This window comes from Schistocerca piceifrons, chromosome 1 (assembly GCF_021461385.2).
Source record: "Schistocerca piceifrons isolate TAMUIC-IGC-003096 chromosome 1, iqSchPice1.1, whole genome shotgun sequence".
Taxonomy (NCBI): domain Eukaryota; kingdom Metazoa; phylum Arthropoda; class Insecta; order Orthoptera; family Acrididae; genus Schistocerca; species Schistocerca piceifrons.
The window spans coordinates 172033430-172050639 of NC_060138.1; the positions used below are offsets into that span (position 1 = coordinate 172033430).

The 17210-nt window shown below is 37.0% G+C and overlaps 1 protein-coding gene across 1 annotated transcript in view; it reads right to left on the minus strand.

Moving 5' to 3' along the window:
• Positions 1-2471: 2471 nt before the first annotated feature.
• The window catches only part of LOC124803348 (DNA polymerase theta), a 347939-nt gene continuing 333200 nt past the window's right edge, over positions 2472-17210 (minus strand). Inside the window, exons 24-28 of the mRNA XM_047264537.1 lie at positions 16555-16706; positions 16335-16479; positions 16109-16228; positions 11745-11962; positions 2472-2863 (exon numbers count right to left, since the gene is read on the minus strand). Of these exons, the coding sequence (XP_047120493.1) occupies positions 2726-2863; positions 11745-11962; positions 16109-16228; positions 16335-16479; positions 16555-16706 (773 nt within the window). The 3' untranslated portion in view covers positions 2472-2725. The remainder of the gene's footprint in view (positions 2864-11744; positions 11963-16108; positions 16229-16334; positions 16480-16554; positions 16707-17210) is intronic.

Below are 17210 nucleotides of genomic sequence, written 5' to 3' on the forward strand. Positions count from 1 at the left end.
ACCTATTGTTCCTTTTATCTGATTCATTCAGAATATTAAAATGTCATGAGACTAACATTTGCTTTCTTTTTCTGCTACATGGGGCCATGGTGATTCAAATATTTGTGAGAATGTGTGAAAGTTTCCCAGTTAGGATCTAAGTACTGTGAGAATTATAAATGACTTTTCCAGCAGCAGGAGTACACAAGCATGGGCTTCTGCAGTTCTTCATCTAGGCAGGAACAACTGCCATCAATAGATTCAATCTTGATTTTATGTTCTACACACATGACATCATTTCATTTCTATGGATTTTCCACAGAGAAATGGGCTGCTATTTTATAGTCCTCAATGTTATATTTGTTCCTGTATCAACAGGGTGTTGAGACAGACATAATGAGACACAGATAGGCAGAGTTCAGTGTTCAACATGTTCCCTAATGCTTCTTCAGAAAATGTCAATTGCCATGCAGTAGATATGAGCAGTAATTCTAAAGAGTACAAACTACTGATTCTGTTTACACTTGCTTCAAGGAAGCAAAGAAAGTTGGTACCAATGAAGAAGACTGCAATGAATTTCAACACCTGATTTGTGCAGGGCATTATGACCTATAGATTTGCAATGTAGAACTGCCTGTCTTGTTGCCAAAGCATATGTTGTCTACATTGCTTTCCTTCAAGGCACTGAGGTACAAAACATTAGAATAACAGGAAAAGCTTGGCAACCAAATGCTATGTGAGAACAAGAACAATAAGCTTGGCAACCAAATGCTATGTCAGAACAAGAAAAATCTGTTATAAATTTTGTTAATAATATTAGTAAAAAGAAACTGTATTAACACTCATCTGTAGCACTGTTTGTTTAATATTTTTGTTACATTTGTACCATTGTAACTGTATTTTACACAATATTATTCCTGGGTAAGTACATAATATGCAAGTATTCACCCGTTTATAAATATTTGAATAATTACAGTCTGCCCAATTCAAACTTGTGCCTACCTTTTTCAATATTGCTGCCTTTTCTTGACATGCCTTTGAACTCCACAGACCATGTTATCATTTTTACAACAATGTTTTCTGAATGCACCAAATCAATTAAATCACTTGTATTCCTCTCGGATTTCATTTATTTATCCACTGTAGTCTCCTGAAAAATCACAGCCTAACTGCTCTGGTTTAATGTGAGTGTCCATGTTCCACTCAGGATTTTTCACTTTTATTTCGTATCTTAAGTGAAACCATTTTGCTTATTTTCTAGGTCTTTTCCTGGAATGAAATATTACTCAAACTTATGTAAATACAGTGGGTATGAGAAAAACTCTTAATTATTGCATTGCCTGGAAGATACATCAAACTGCAGGTCCTTTTAAAACGGGCTAGGTGATCTGGTTTCGCATATCCCAGAAAGATTATGGCATAATACTTCCAATACAACTAGGTCTAATGTGAATTTGGAATGGTGACCACTTTCACTTTAATATCAGGTTCAACCGTCACCTTCATTACTCTTTACCAATATATATTTTGGATAACAAAGAAATTACTTATGTTGCAACAAAAATATTGAATGAGAGCCTCACATACCTACAAAGTGCATGTGATAAATGTGAGTGTTACCGCAACAGACCTGAGCATGTTTCTACTTTGCAACACTGCTCATTGTTCTCAACATTTTATCAACTCCGTTAGGTTTCATGAATCATAAATACAAACATTTGTTATCTACTCTTCTAATGGTCCATTAGATCCCATCATAATTGCGCTGACAATTTAAGAAAAAAGTTAATATACATAATCTAATTTCATTATTTTTCAGCTTCATGCTGATGTATTTCAGAATCCTGTTTCTGAATAACATTTACAGTCACAGCTACTAAGTCTGCAACACAAGTAGATTGCATAGCTTCTACGTTCATTCTTGAACAGCAGGATGATAAACTGTTAACTAAGGGGAGATAAAGAAAACAGTTATGAGGGGGAAACAAATAAAAATATGTTCACTACAGATTTCAGCTGCTATTATCAGGCTGCTACTCACACAAAACAAAAAGCTACTACATGTCAAACAGTATTAAAAAAAATAAAGCACATATGAAGGAAAACAATAATCAGGTGATACTAATAATCAGGTGTTCCAATGAAAAAAATTAAAGCATAGTGCATGTATATATTTCTATTCAATCACTAGAGATTTAGATGTTTTATCTAAAAAATTACGGAAATGTGTTTATTTTCATTCCAATAAATTAAAGTAAGCCACATACACATATTCAAGAAACAGTCAAGAGAAGTACAGATGACTAGATTTTTTTAAATTTAAAAGTGTAACAACAAAATTACAAAGTTAGACTGTACATCTGTAGACACTTGAAATAACTATACAGTTACCAAAACCATAGTCATGCAATATAATTTGAAAAAAAAAAATCTTTCATTAAATAACAGAAAACGGTTTTTCCTTATTTTCAATGATATAAAAAAGTGCAGTTAAAGAATAAAACAGTGTGTTCAAAAAACTTACAAAATATGAACATGGCATAAATGGAAAAAAAAATTCTCGGAACAACATGCTTGCAACAATCTTTTACACATTATTTTTAACTCTAATAATAAAATAATTGAATGTTTTCATGATTTTGTATACAATAAATGATAGTTTCTTTTTTTAAGGTGGGGTCATATCAGTTAGTGACTGCAGAAATATTATTATTTGCTTTAATTCAACATTTTGAACAGAAGATATCTATATTTCCATATCCTTCAGGGATCCCCAAGAATTGCCTGTTTTTATCTTTACTGGCAACTTCACTGAAAGGATTGCTGCTGATTCCATTCCAGATTTAACAATCTGAGCTACCTTCTGTAGTTCCCCTTTTGATACCTGCAAGAAAGGATTCACAGTAACTAAGAATGTTGATAACAATTACAAAAATTAAAAATTTAAGAATTAACAGATTCACTCAAATTAATATCAGAAACAATCTGGTTTACTGAGCACTATGAGATAGCTGTATGGACTAAAGAAAACCAATTATGGTGTGCAGCTGATCCACATATTATGTGTTTGACAGCTTATTTTCATTTAAAGGACTAAAAGGTATTTTATTAGTGCAACTAAAAGCTTGGGCATAGAATAATTACAAGTCACATTTTACGATATGACTTCAGCAAGAACAGTGACATATTAATAAGACTCTATGCTCAATAAAATTTTGTACTAGACATGCCAGAATACCAAGAGAGCCTCAGCTCATATGTGCCACATTTCTGAGCAGTGACTCCACCCCTCTAATTGTTCCATCCACACCTCAGTCCATGTCAAGCCATCAAAAAGTCACTCCCATACAGTATGACCAGCCTTGGATGGCACATTTGCAGTGACATGCAATGTATTGCACATGATCCTAAGGTCTACGAAGACTCCACAGACAGGCGCCACCACACAGAGTCCATAGATAATTTCAAGAGACGTATGCACAAATGCCCTAAGCCTGTGGTCATCCCCAGGAACCAAGATGCAAATTAGCACTCCCCTCATCATTCAGTATCATCGGAGACTGGAACAACTGAACCACATCCATGACCAGGACTTTGACTACTTACCACTGTGTGTGTAAATGAGGAACATCCCACCCAACATCCTCCCCAGTCATCCAAAAGTGGTATTTTGTCATCCACTAAATCTATGTAGTATCCTAATCCATCATTACACTTACCCCTGCAGAAGACCAACAATCTAGAATTGTCTGATACTACCCCAGCCCTTCCATCCAAAGTACATCCTATTCCAGTCTCAACACAGGATTATCTTATCTTATCTTATCCTATCCTATCCTATTCTATCCTATACTATACTATCAGCAGTAGCATCACCTTCAAGGCAATCATTTCATATACCAGCTCTGCTGTATTTTCTGTATGGCATCTTATGTCCAGCTGAATGAATGGCCACTTCTAAACTGTGGCCAATAGCAGAGCTGACTACCCAATGAAAGGACACTACACTGAGTGCAACATGCTTGATTTCCATAGCTGCTTCACAGCCTGTGCCACTTGGGTCCTTCTGCCAAACAAAAGCTTCTCTGAATTACAGTTAACCTTGCAACATATGCTTTGATACTATAATCCTCCTTGCCCAAATCACAGCTAGCATCTGCCCCACACCAACCTCCACCTCTGCCTCATGACCCTAACTTCACTCATCCCTGTGTACTCACACCCTCTCCTCCAGTACATCCCTCTTCCTCCTTTTTACCTTGCCCTCAAATGCAATAGCAGCATTAAGTTGTTTCCCGAAGTGGCAGGCAAGGTGTTGATGGACGGAGTTGGAAGCCAGACGCAAGTGAAGAGAGACATATCAACAAAACGATACCTGGGCCATAAAAGTGAGTGTTAACACTGCTATGTCTGGAATCTGCTTAATCCATATGTGGATCAAATCACACACACATCACCCTGACAAACCTGTCACAAGCATATGACGTGTTGCGTGATGAGAGGACAATCAGCATAGGAAGTTCAGTCTCCTGGCCACATTGATCACTTACTCTCTCTCCCTGTTATTTTTACCTATGGAGAAAATTGAAGCCTCAGGTGTGCTCAAATAATCCTCACACTCTGGAGGAGCTACAGAAGGAAACTGAAAATGCTATTGCTGCTATCCTTTAGCCAGAGCTTGTGACGCTACAGGCCAAAGGTTTTATATGTATAAATTGAACAGGGAGAATGAAGGCTGGATTGAGCTACACATAACTGATGAATGAGGTGGCTGTATAAACTAAGTAAGATGTATGCTGGTAGGAAGGTTGGAACAACTGAGCTGCAGATGGCTGTGCAACCACTTTCAAGAAATCTTGCATCATTAAGTACACTTCATGGCCAAGTGCTAAAAGGCAGCAGCTCACATGGCAAAGTTCTGAGTGCATCCAACAGCAAATTATATACTGATGAAAGAATACTAGAAAAAATCACAATAAAATGACAAGTCCAATAAAGTATTTACCAAACAATTAATACTAAAATGAATAATGTTATTAAAGTTTGTATATTGCTTATCAAAAGAAAATTTTATGATTATACACATGACGGGCCATATACAGAGAATAAAGACGGCCGTACAATGGGCCTATGTGACATACTGTTAAACCAAAAGAGAAATTTGTTATAAACAAAAACATCATACTACAATGGTTGCACACCAAAACAATTCACTACAATTACATAAAAAGATTAGCCTCTGCATAAATAGTTCATATTATTGTCTTTTACTTATATGTATTAATAAGAAATGTTGTGAGTGTGTCATTTCACTAAATCAGTAACACGGGGCATGGAGAAATAAGGTGTGAACTTGACTAAGGTCCAGCAGTTTCTGTTCATAGTGTAAAATACTTATCCAAAAGACATAATTTCAGCTATATAGAAAATCTGTATAATATTGGAATGCAGATGTAATGCAAAATATATCTTCTTTTTGTTTGATGTGACATATGTTCAAAAACTGTAAATAATTTCGATTGGTGGTCTAGGAGGTAACTTGACTCAAACAGTGGTCATATGATCAAGTTGAGGAGGAAGAGAGCAGGGCAGGTTGAACAGTCTCTTGTTGGTGTCCTTGGTTGGTCACATGATCAAGATGAGGAGGAAGAGAGCAGGGCAGATTGAACAGTCTCTTGTTGGTGTCCTTAGTTGGGGTAAGAACTGTGCAGCTAAGAGTCACTGGTGAACTTGTGATAATGTGGTAGGCAGTTTGTACTTATTCATTTTTAGTAAAAATAGTTTGCAGTTGTGGAGATGCATTTTATTCATTGAGAGTTAGCATGAACAGTTGTACTGTTCTTTATAAGAGAGACTGTTATTCAACAGACTGTGTAAACTAGATAAATGTGGGGAATTAAACATTAGCAAGTTAGAGTACTGGACCATGCCACTGCTCAAATAAAACATTATCTGTGTAGGAATTAATTGTTTGCTTACACTGCTATGCTAAAACTGGCTTTAATTATTTTGAATATTAATTTCTGTATGGCTGCCAATTGAGGGACCATGTTTGTTGACAGTAATAAAACTAAATTTGAGTCAAAACCTGGAACCTGCCCACAAAACACAAATTTTGCAGTAGGCACATTCATGTCTATGAAACTTAAGAACTCTTAAAATGACTAGGGTAGAATATAATATGTAATTATATTTTCTTTTTAGAGTGCATGAACTGTATTCTACAGATTCTATATAAAATCTGGAATTTTGAATGAAGTCCTTGAAGTGTGGTCAACAAAAGAAAACTGTTTGCATGGAGAATGGCGAAGTCCCACATTGGGCAATCTCCGTGAGTACAGTTACACACAGTTTTTGGCAAAACTTTAATGCCCCTGTTACGTTATTGTGACAACATATTATTATACCGGTGAGATGTGCTGTATACAACATTTGAAATTAATACAAATTAAATATTATACACGGATGCATAGGATATCAACAGTGATAATGAAATATGTTGTGATTTGACCAGCAGTACTAGATGCGGTCCAAAGGAGGTATTACATCACTGTGCAAGTAGGTCATGATCAAATTGCTTGTTTATTACTTGTTGAGCCACAGTTTGGGTTTCACCATCCGACCAATATTTTTTTATGTCCCCACTATGGTAGGTGCCAATGGCCTTTCTGTGGTAGCTTCTTTGTCTTGATAAGTACAATGATGGTGCATATTATTTTTAGTCTTTAAATGAGCTAAAAAACTTTATCAAAAAACTCATAAAATTTTAAATCAAATTTATCCAAATTATTTTGAGGGCCTTTGTTTTATAGGGATGAGAGAATATTGTTGTGTTGAGCAGTACGTGACTTTAGATGGGTTATACTTCTGGTTTTATCTTTTACGAAACTTGTATTTCAAATGTAGCAGAGAGCAATTAATTGAATAATTACTCAACTCTATGGCATGAATGAAACTGGAAATTACATACTTATTATTATCTTACACACTCAAATGTAAGTGTCAGGCTGAACAACAATCTTTTTGTCCTTTCATTTGGGAATTCCAAAATTCACTATGACTTTTCATTTTGAAAACAATCAGGTTCATATTACTTTGCCAAAGAGAAAGCTTTGTCTGTATGCATAAAACTATTCACAGAAGTATCAGACAGAAGGGGACAATAGATACAGCAGAGAAAATTATTAAGATGAAATTGAGAAACAGAGAAGATGTTTAAATTCTGTCAGACAATATTTATTAAAATTTGGTTAGATGTATACAATGATCCGAAAGAGATATGCAGCTACGAAATTGCACACCCTGCTGACTGACAGTGTAAGCCTAGAACATGGTTTTCCAATGGAAAAGTACAGTTTGTTTCTCCATAATTTTCAAGGGAAATAGAACTCAATGATGTTATTGGTCTTCAGGTATGAAACTTCTGAAGCCAGATGGTGGAATGCACCACTATTTGCCTTACTGCTATTAGAATTTACTTTGAGAAAATGACTATTTATGTTTTGATTTGACATTGTTTATAATTTACCCAAAAGATACTATTATTACTGAAAATGATTTTGAACATAAAGGAAAGGTGATTATTACACGACAGTTCACTAACGGGAGAAAGTTAGATACTGACTGAAGAAAGTGCTCAGCTCTGTTGGGAGGTATCAGAACTTAGGTCTCATTGCACCTGAGGTGGAGAGCAGACTGTTACAGAGCTGGATACTGTCAAGAATCCTTGATTCTAGAAGAGTTCACTTTCAAGCTTTTTGGGTGTATGTGCTTGCAGGAGCTTTTGAGTAGCTATTGCAACAATATTCATATAACTATATTCTTCACCGAGTCTGTAATGAACTGGCCTTCAAATCGAGCAGTATGAGTCTAGGTTTCTAATGTAAGATGGATTATTCCTAACATGTACTACCATGGCTATCCCATTGTGCAGTTATACCACACATTAAGACAAGGTATCTCATATTAGGGTAACTTCATCTTGCACCATAGTAGCTGGATTTAGACTCATATGTTTGCTAATTTGTCTGACAATTTTGTGAACATTGTGAAGCCACCTGGTGAGGATTCTGTTGTGCTAATACTTGATGGATATTATATTACATTTGTGTGATAGACAAAGCTAAAGAAGACAGTGAACACATCATCTCTATATCACCATATTCCCCATATGATACACACTTCTTGTCCAGAATTCATGGGGCCATTTAAAACACATTATCCCTGAGAAATAGAAACCTGGTGGGCAAGTAACCCAGACCAAGTAGCACCCTCTTTTTTGATTATGAGGTTATTTGGAACAGCCTATTTGACAGCACTGACAATGGAAAATGCTATGAATGACCTCTGGAAGATGGGACAGCATATACTTAGAGACGATGACTTTGCAGTACACCTGGTGTTGTACTTACAAGATGAAACTGGTGTCCTAATCAGGAAGCCACATCAAAGGCAACCTGATCTAATAAAATTAGCATGTTCTGAATCTGTTAAGTGGATAACATTGTCATCATATAGGGAATGTTTGAAACAATTCAAATATATGAAAGTTGTAGCAGAGTCAAAAGAGACAAAATCTGTTCTTGAAAAATAAAAAGACAAAAAATACAGTCTGACACAAATTTAATTCAGGACAATGCGTTGTATGTGCAGTCTGAAGAAGTCAATAACATGTAATAATCCTAAATGGAAAAGAGCTTTTGTATGTCCTGACTGCACTTCTTTGGCACAGTAAATGCAGAAAATGTTGGAGAGGCAGTAAGGAAGAGGAGATTATTTTTTTAGGGTTTACCTGTTCTGATATTGGTCAACATTAAGTGTTTTTTCTGACTGTCTCATATTAGGATGTCATTTCTAGTTCTATTCAAATTAACTTGTTTGAGCCGTCTCTGGAAATACATTCCATTGTCTGCGAGACTCTCCCATGTGTACGACACCAGGTCTGGGGACTGATGTTGGCTAACATCAGGTTCATGTGAGGCTTCATTTTAGCCCACGAATTTTCAGTGGGGTTCACATCTGGCGCTCAAACATGCCAATTAATCAGGTTGACATCAGCTTGTTGTGAAAACCATGGCTGAATAATTCAACTCATGTAAACTGGTGAATGGTCCTGCTGCAACTGGATCACTTCATTGGGAAACCGTACTGAAAACATTATACTGGACGAGTGTCAGGAAGCTATCTCTCATGGCCTGCATATCCTGAGACATCCTGGCAGTAAATGATGTCTGTTATATACTCACCTGTAACACAGTGAGTTATCATGTTCAGCATACGTTGAATATATTCATGTTACACTTGCAGTACACCAATAAATGTAAAAAATATGGTATCAAGGGAACATGAACCTTTCTTCTGTGGAAATCCAGATCCTTGAATGCAGTCACATGGATATCAAGTAACTACATAGTGGTGATCTTATTTGTATAGTCAGGCCAGAAAGATCTTTGTGTTTCAAACAGATAAAAGTAAGTGTTACAGTGTATACATAAAACAATATGTGGTAATTATTTGCAATTACCGAAAATAAAAAAGTTCTATAAGTAAAATCATTACGATAAAAAGGGAAAAAAACACATTGCTAACAGTGCACTACACATGGTGCCACTGCTGTTGCCAATATGAGTTATGTTCCCACTGGTTCAAGCTGTATACAACCGAAGGTACCTTAACTTATGAAGACATGTGAAAAGTTTTGTTTTGTCAACTGTACATTTTATTTTTAAGTGCAATGCAATCAAATGACTTAACTTTATAAAAGATTGTCATGTTACAGTGCTAATATTAATTATATCATTACCTACTTCATTAATTTTAACAGTTTCTGTGAAGATATCCTTCAGTGGAGTTGAGGTAGCTGCCCAATAAAAAGTTCACAAAATCAATCATTGACCCTATTACATTACCCAAAAGACAATTAATATACTCTGGCAGGCTGCTGAATACATGCGTAGTCATGTACTTAACACCCCACTGCACTAATGTTAAACCTTTAGAGTCTTTCTTTGGCCTAGTATTAGATTCATGCTTTGAACTACTTTACAAGAAAGAAGAAATACTGGTAATGGTAAAAACATGCCTGTGAAGCACTGTCAATTTCCCAGTATTCTGAAGGTGTTATGAATATCACTTTTCTTTCTGCATTGGGCAGGTGACTGGAGGCAGACTTATGAATGTCAATGGCAATAGTAGAGCTGTTGTGAGGATGTATGTGAAAAAGTTTTCCATCAAGAATAGTGTGTGCATGGAAGACCTTCTGTATACTGTGTCAATTATTCTGAAGTCCTGTCTAGTATTAGAGGTAAAAGGCTGAAGTGGACCTTCCATCATGCTTGGTAACTGCCACTGAGGTGGTCATTTTTAGGTACTTTGAAAAGGAACCATCCACCATCACTCACTGAATGGCTGAACTGTTGGGATATGTCATGCCAAAACTTGGAGTGTTGTCTGCAAAATACTACCACATCCACACTATCTGTAGAAAGTCTAGGCAATAGTAGTGGGGAACTACCAATGAAATTTACAGTCTGTGCAATGGTATTTACTGCATTGCATATTGTAATGTCACTATCCAACTTTGGTGCTATTCACCAATGAAGGTATGCTGATTCAGGATGGCATGAACTCACACAACACTCATATTTGGGTGGACAAAATTCTGTGCAATAAGTAGTTAGAAAAAACCAACATAGGATTCAGAGAGACTGTGTGGACAGATAATTTGGCCGTATATAATCTCAACCAGATTAACAGGGCCAATGTACCTCATTTAACTGGGAGATGTTCTTCCTATCCTATTCAAAGATGTGCCATTACAGGTTCATCAGGTAATATGGCTGGAAAGTGATGGCACTCCACTTTGATACAAATGTGCCCCACCTTCAGGATAACACATTCAGAGTACAGGGAGACCTGTTTCTTGGCCCTTGTGGTCGCTAGATCTTACCACTCTTGACTTTTATTTGTAGGCTGCTATGATGTGAGCTGCTACTGAAACATTGGAAGGGAGCCTTGTGGCATGAATCCATACTGTGACTGAAATACCTAGTTCAAAGTTGCACTTATTTCTTCATGTGCATCAGTCTCAGCACGATGTGATGCTGTTATTAGGTTTTTAAATTAGACACGAAATACACACTCATCATCATATCTGAGTGTTTTTCAAACTTTGACATCCCACAGTGCTCAAACTATGAATTCATATACATTGATTTCTTCTTGAAAAAATTAAGTTTACCATTCAGTTCAGTACAATAATTCTTAAACATATACAGTTCATGCATACATCTCACACCGACAGCTAATCATTTCCACAATCAATTAGGATACCTAATACAATGTGAAGAAACTTGGGTGACCCAATGGGCTTTAACTACACATTTCGGCGCATGTGTTCCGTCTTGAAAAATAAGCAATTTAGTCTTCCACATAAATTGGACAATGTTGGTGTTTTTTCTACATACCATGTAAGGATCAACAATTGTGATGTGTGTGTTCTTGAAGGAATATCAGGAAATAAAAATAGGTTAACAATGAGAGAGAGAAACTCAAAATTTTGAGAAAATATGAAGATATATGGAAATATCTTTCAGAATCTGCATATATGCTATTGTACTGCACTAGTAAATACAGCAGTTAAAAGTTAAAAATAGATTTAATTGTTGCTTTTCATCTTTTTCTCCATTCTTTCTGTCTCCCTTTCTTGGAGTACTAAGAACACTTAAACAGTTAATGAGATCCACTTTTAATTGAGTGTTTATTACCTCATATAAGAGTTCATCATGCAAGTGCAAAATTAACTCTGCTTTAGGTGCTGTAACACTTAGTTTATTGGTTCTCTGATCTTGTGCCCTAGTCACCACAGATGGATTATGTGAAAGTGATGCAGCTAATCTTGACTCCACAAGCACCATCCCTTTCTTTGCAACATCAGCAGCTGATCCTTGAATGGTAGAATTAACAGCTTGTCGTTCTGCATGAGCTGAAAGCAAAATTCAATATATTCAAAAATTGTTACTCATTCATCTCTCGTGTAGCAATTAATTTATCACTTCAAAACTGAAGAAAATTTTAAATTATCTTTACTATACAAATAATTTTGTAGTGATATGACTGTTCATTAATATTCCAATATAACAGGTGACCATGAGAAAATGACACAAGAGTAATACATTCATTGTTTAAAATGTTTGATACAACATGGTTGGGAGTTTTGTTCTTCAGCTGCTGAGGTTCAAATGGCTCTGAGCACTACGGGACTTAACTTCTGAGGTCATCAGTCCCCTAGAAGTTAGAACTACTTAAACCTAACTGAACTAAGAACATCACACACATCCATGCTCAAGGCAGGATTTGAACCTGTGACCGTAGAGGTCGTGCGGTTCCAGATTGCAGCGCCTAGAACCGCTTGGCCCCTCTGGCTGTCAGCTGCTGAGGGGTAGGGGAGAGGGAGAGGGAGAGGGGGAGAGTGGAGGGGAGGGAGGGAGGGAGGGAGAAAGAGAGAGGAATGGAGGGAGGGAGGGAGGGAGAAAGAGAGAGGAATGGAGGGAGTGAGAGTGGGAGTGGGAGTGAGGGGTAATGGGAGTGGGTGGAGGGTAGGACGAAGGGTTAGCAGTTGGAGCTTACAAGTTAGTTTTGGTCATCATTGACATCTCTGAAGTTTGGTTGTTTAGCTGACAAAGACACCCAAAGAGCAAGCGATAATTTTCCTGATTGAAGCATCCTCATATTTACTCCCAGGTACTTTGGGAATCATAAAAAAAAATCCATGCGATGCTGGTAGATAGCTGGTTTGGAGTCCACTCTTCTCAACTACCAAACCACTCGCTACTATTGCACAAAACACAATGGGAGAAATTTTGGGTACTTATGAGCATTATATGTATCTATATCCACACTTTGCTTACAACTGACAACTGTCACTTCCCACCTTTCCTGCTCCAGACACAAATGGTGCACAGGAAGAACAACTGTTTGTAAATCTCTCTGTCATCTCCAGTTTTTTCATGAGATGTACCTAGCAGTAAGGGTCTAACAACATATACTTTTCGAATTTCAGCAATAAACCACAGCATGATGCATGTGTCTCTTCTAGTGTCTGTCACTGAAGCTAGATAAGCATCTATATGACACTTTCAATCTTACTAAACAAATCTGCAACAAAACCTGCTGCTCTTCTTTGAATCTTCTCCATTTCTTCAATTAATCCTATCTGGTAAGGTACCCAGACTGACCAGCAGTTCTAAAGTATAGGTCAAATGAGTGATCTGTGAGCTACCTTCTACATTGTGGATCACATGTCCTGAAGATTCTGTCGGTGAATATCAGTTTTGTATCTACAATTAACTGTATGTAGTTGTTACATTTTAAATCATTCCATATGCATGCTCCTAGGCATGTAATGGATGTAGATATTTACACTGATTGTTTAACAATCATATAATTGTTCAGTAATGGCTATTTATGTCTATTTTGCAACATGTTACATATGTTTATGTTGAACGTCACCTGCCAGTCCCAGCACCAACTGTCAGTTCTCTGCAGGTACTCTTTGTTGGTTGGTTGATTTTGGTGAAGAGACCAAACAGCAAGGTCATCGGTCTCTCGGATCAAGGGAAGGATGGTGAAGGAAGTCAGCCCTTTCAAAGGAACCATCCCGGCAGTTGCCTGAAGTGATTTAGGGAAATCACAGAAAACCTAAATCACGATGGCCAGATGGCATGGGTCTTTCGACATTCCACAAAAAATGCACCACACCTTGAACATCCCAGAACACTGTGAGCATGACTTTGCCTGCTGAGGACAGAGTCTTGAACTGTTTTGGTGTCAGTGATCCCTTGTGGCGGAACTACGTTTTGGTGTCAAAATTGTGAACCCAGCTTCCATCATCTATCACAATGCTGATGACACTCAGAACACAAAAGAAATTATTGACAGATGTCCAATCTCCTCTGTTTAAAGCCGGGAGTTAGCATTTGAGGCAGTCACCAGTTTCCTCTACTGTAGTTCTTCAATGATGGTCTGCACATGCTCACGTGATATGCCACTCTTTCCAGAGAGGAGTGTGTTATCTGATGATTTTCTCTGATGAGTGCATCAAACAGAGTCTAATGAGTCTTGTTGGTTGCCATATTTGGTCACTAGCATCACAATTTCCTTCATTACAAGCATGAACAACCCACTATGACACATTAAAATGTCATTACAATCATCACCATACACAGCTTTTCAATTGGAGGCAAGTTTTAAATGGTTAGAAATTCGATTACAGCACATTGTTCTGCACGCATCAACATAGTTACATTACACACCATCATGTTCGTGCTACAATTTTGAGTTCTCTAGCAGCACAGGGTTGCAACTTGCATCAGTGAAATGGGAAAGTCAACTGAGTAACATGCACGACATGTAATATCTCCACGACCAATATTGAGAACAGAATAACAAACTTGGAGGCACTACTTTTAGAGCATGCCCTCATATCTCATTACTACCGACTTCATCTGATAAATGTAAAGTGCAGCACCTGGCTCAGTGACCTGTCTGCTCAATCCAATACTACAAAACTTTTATAAAATGGTTACCCAATACGAATATCCTTGACTTCGCAAGCTGCTAAAATTATTTCAATATTTAGTTGAACATGGTGTGTGTGTGTGTGTGTGTGTGTGTGTGTGTGTGTGCGCGCACACACACACACACACACACACACACACACACACACACACACACACACACACACACACACACACACACACACAAATATATATTTTTTATGTTATGAAAGTGGTCAAGCCCTAACGATGTTCATAAGTACTTGATTTTAACCTGTGTAACTCCATGTGTTTAATTGTATCATGAACCATAGTTCCAGAGAAAGCACATAATCTAAATCTGAAATGTGTATAAGTTTATGAACATCACAAGTTAATTAATAAATGTTTGTGTGTACACATTTTGTTTAATAAAAAAGGTGTGGAGTTCTGTTCACTGTATTAGTACTACTTAAAGTACTTATTTAATTAAGTAATAAAGTAACTGTGTTGGCAGAAAAATAAAAAGTTGAAAATAAATGCTTATGATAGAACCTTGCTTATAAAAGTATGCTGCAGTATTCACCCACCAGAAGTAGTCCCACTGTGTTGCAAAAGTGCCTTCCTAAGTTTACGAAGGGTACAGCCTTCAGCATACAGCCATCTCACTTGCACACCTGCTCAGAATAGCACAGTGGTGTGGAAAGCTGAAGCACTGGGAAGACTCTGCTACAATCTTAGGACATGGGTGCACACCAAGAACGGAAATACTATCAGATCTAGCATCACTGCATATTATTTATTTTCTGGCTTTAAAGAGACTCTGGAGGGCAGAAACTTATAGCTGCAGGGACACAGTATAACAAGGCACATCTGCATAGAGAAAAAAAAATTATTCTTTGAGCTATTAGGAATTGAAAGAGGGGTGTGAAGTAGTTCAGCAGCATTCTTCACCAATAGACCAATCAATAACAGGGAACTGGCCTTCACTAAGATTGATATAATTTCTTCTGTTAAGATGAAAATCATCAGTGATGGAGCACTTGCTCAGTTGGAAGACGGCGAGAGAAAGAAGCAGCCACAGTCTTTTTAAAGAAGGATTCTCACATCTTCCTTCAGTGAAACTGGGAACCACAGAACATCTGAATCAACTGTACAGGGATTTGAGCCCTCGTCTAAACAAATATAAGATAACTGTCTAAACTTCTTCATGACCTCTTGGTTTCATATCATAACCAGACAGACAAGTTGTGGCCTTCAGAGCAGTTGTGGAAGCATTTCAGGGCAAAGTAATTGGTACTGCCATACAATATCGTTTTTTCAAGTATCCGATAATAGCAACATGATGTATCACAAACTCTCATGACATGGATGTGCACCTAAGTATTGCAGTGTAAATGGCAGATGGTTCCTAAATAAAGTATGTGGGGAGTGCATTAGTTACAGAAATAATAACCTGCCTATGAAGCAAAATTTTATTTCTTAACAAAGCAATACAAATAAAGGTAATTATTACATTTATATATCATTATTACTTATATTAAATATTATGGAAAATTATCAACAAGATATTTAAATGATTTGTAGGTGTTTACCTCTTATAATTTGGTTTGGGCTGTTTATTGCTGGCAAGAAACGTTTTCTCCCATGCAGTGTTTCAATATAGCCTTTTGCTCTGCACTTCTTAATAGTGTCTTCGACATATTTTCTGACACCTAAAAATGTTGTCAACTACATTCTATCATCAATGAAACAGTACACTGATATGTATTGGCTCAGAATTACAGTCAACAAATATTTCATTAAACAAATAAGTATTACCAGGATAAGCTCTTTTGAATGTTTCCATGAATTCTGCTGCTTGAGTTTCATTGACTTCAAGTTGTTCTCCCAGGGCCTTTGATCCTATGCCATATATCATACCATAGCATACTTGTTTGGCATGTTGACGAAGTTTGTCAGTTACCTGGCACAAAAATAAAATGTGACAACTTCCATCACAGAGGGGCCACAAGTTTCATTCCACTGATATATGGCTTACCTCAGATTCTGGAATTTTGTTCCATATAGAAGCAATCCCACGGAATACGTCCTTGTCTGAATTGAGTATATCTAGGAGTATATGATCACCTGATAAGTGTGCCAAAATACGGAGCTCAAGCTGAGAGTAGTCTGCTGATAAGAATACATTGCCTGTTGAGAAATGCAGTTTTTAGATTTAAAATGTCCCTGTATCACAAATTTGGGTATATTAATAACACATTTATAGTTCTACCATTCAAAAATTATAACATAATAAAACAAGTCCAGAATTTTTTGTTTCCATACTTCTCTCAGCTAAGGGGGGCAGTGTTTCTATAAACTCTAATAGTCAAGAAGGCTTCTGATATAAAGGTTTGCCATAAATAATAGTAAATTAGTAATAAGAACGAGTTTCCATAACCATGCTTGAGGGTTTCGTCAAAGGTGATAACATCTTCCAGCAGGATAACTGTCCATGTCACAAGATCAAAATTATGCTACAGTATTTTGAAGAGCATGAGTGTGAACTCATGTTGTATCTTGACCACTGTAAAGTCACCTGAACTGAACCTGATGGGATACATCTAGAATACGAAGGGACACCAGATGCCCCCACAAACCAATGGCCCATTATTTACAGAAATGTGTGTCTATCCATACACAACGAGTACCTAC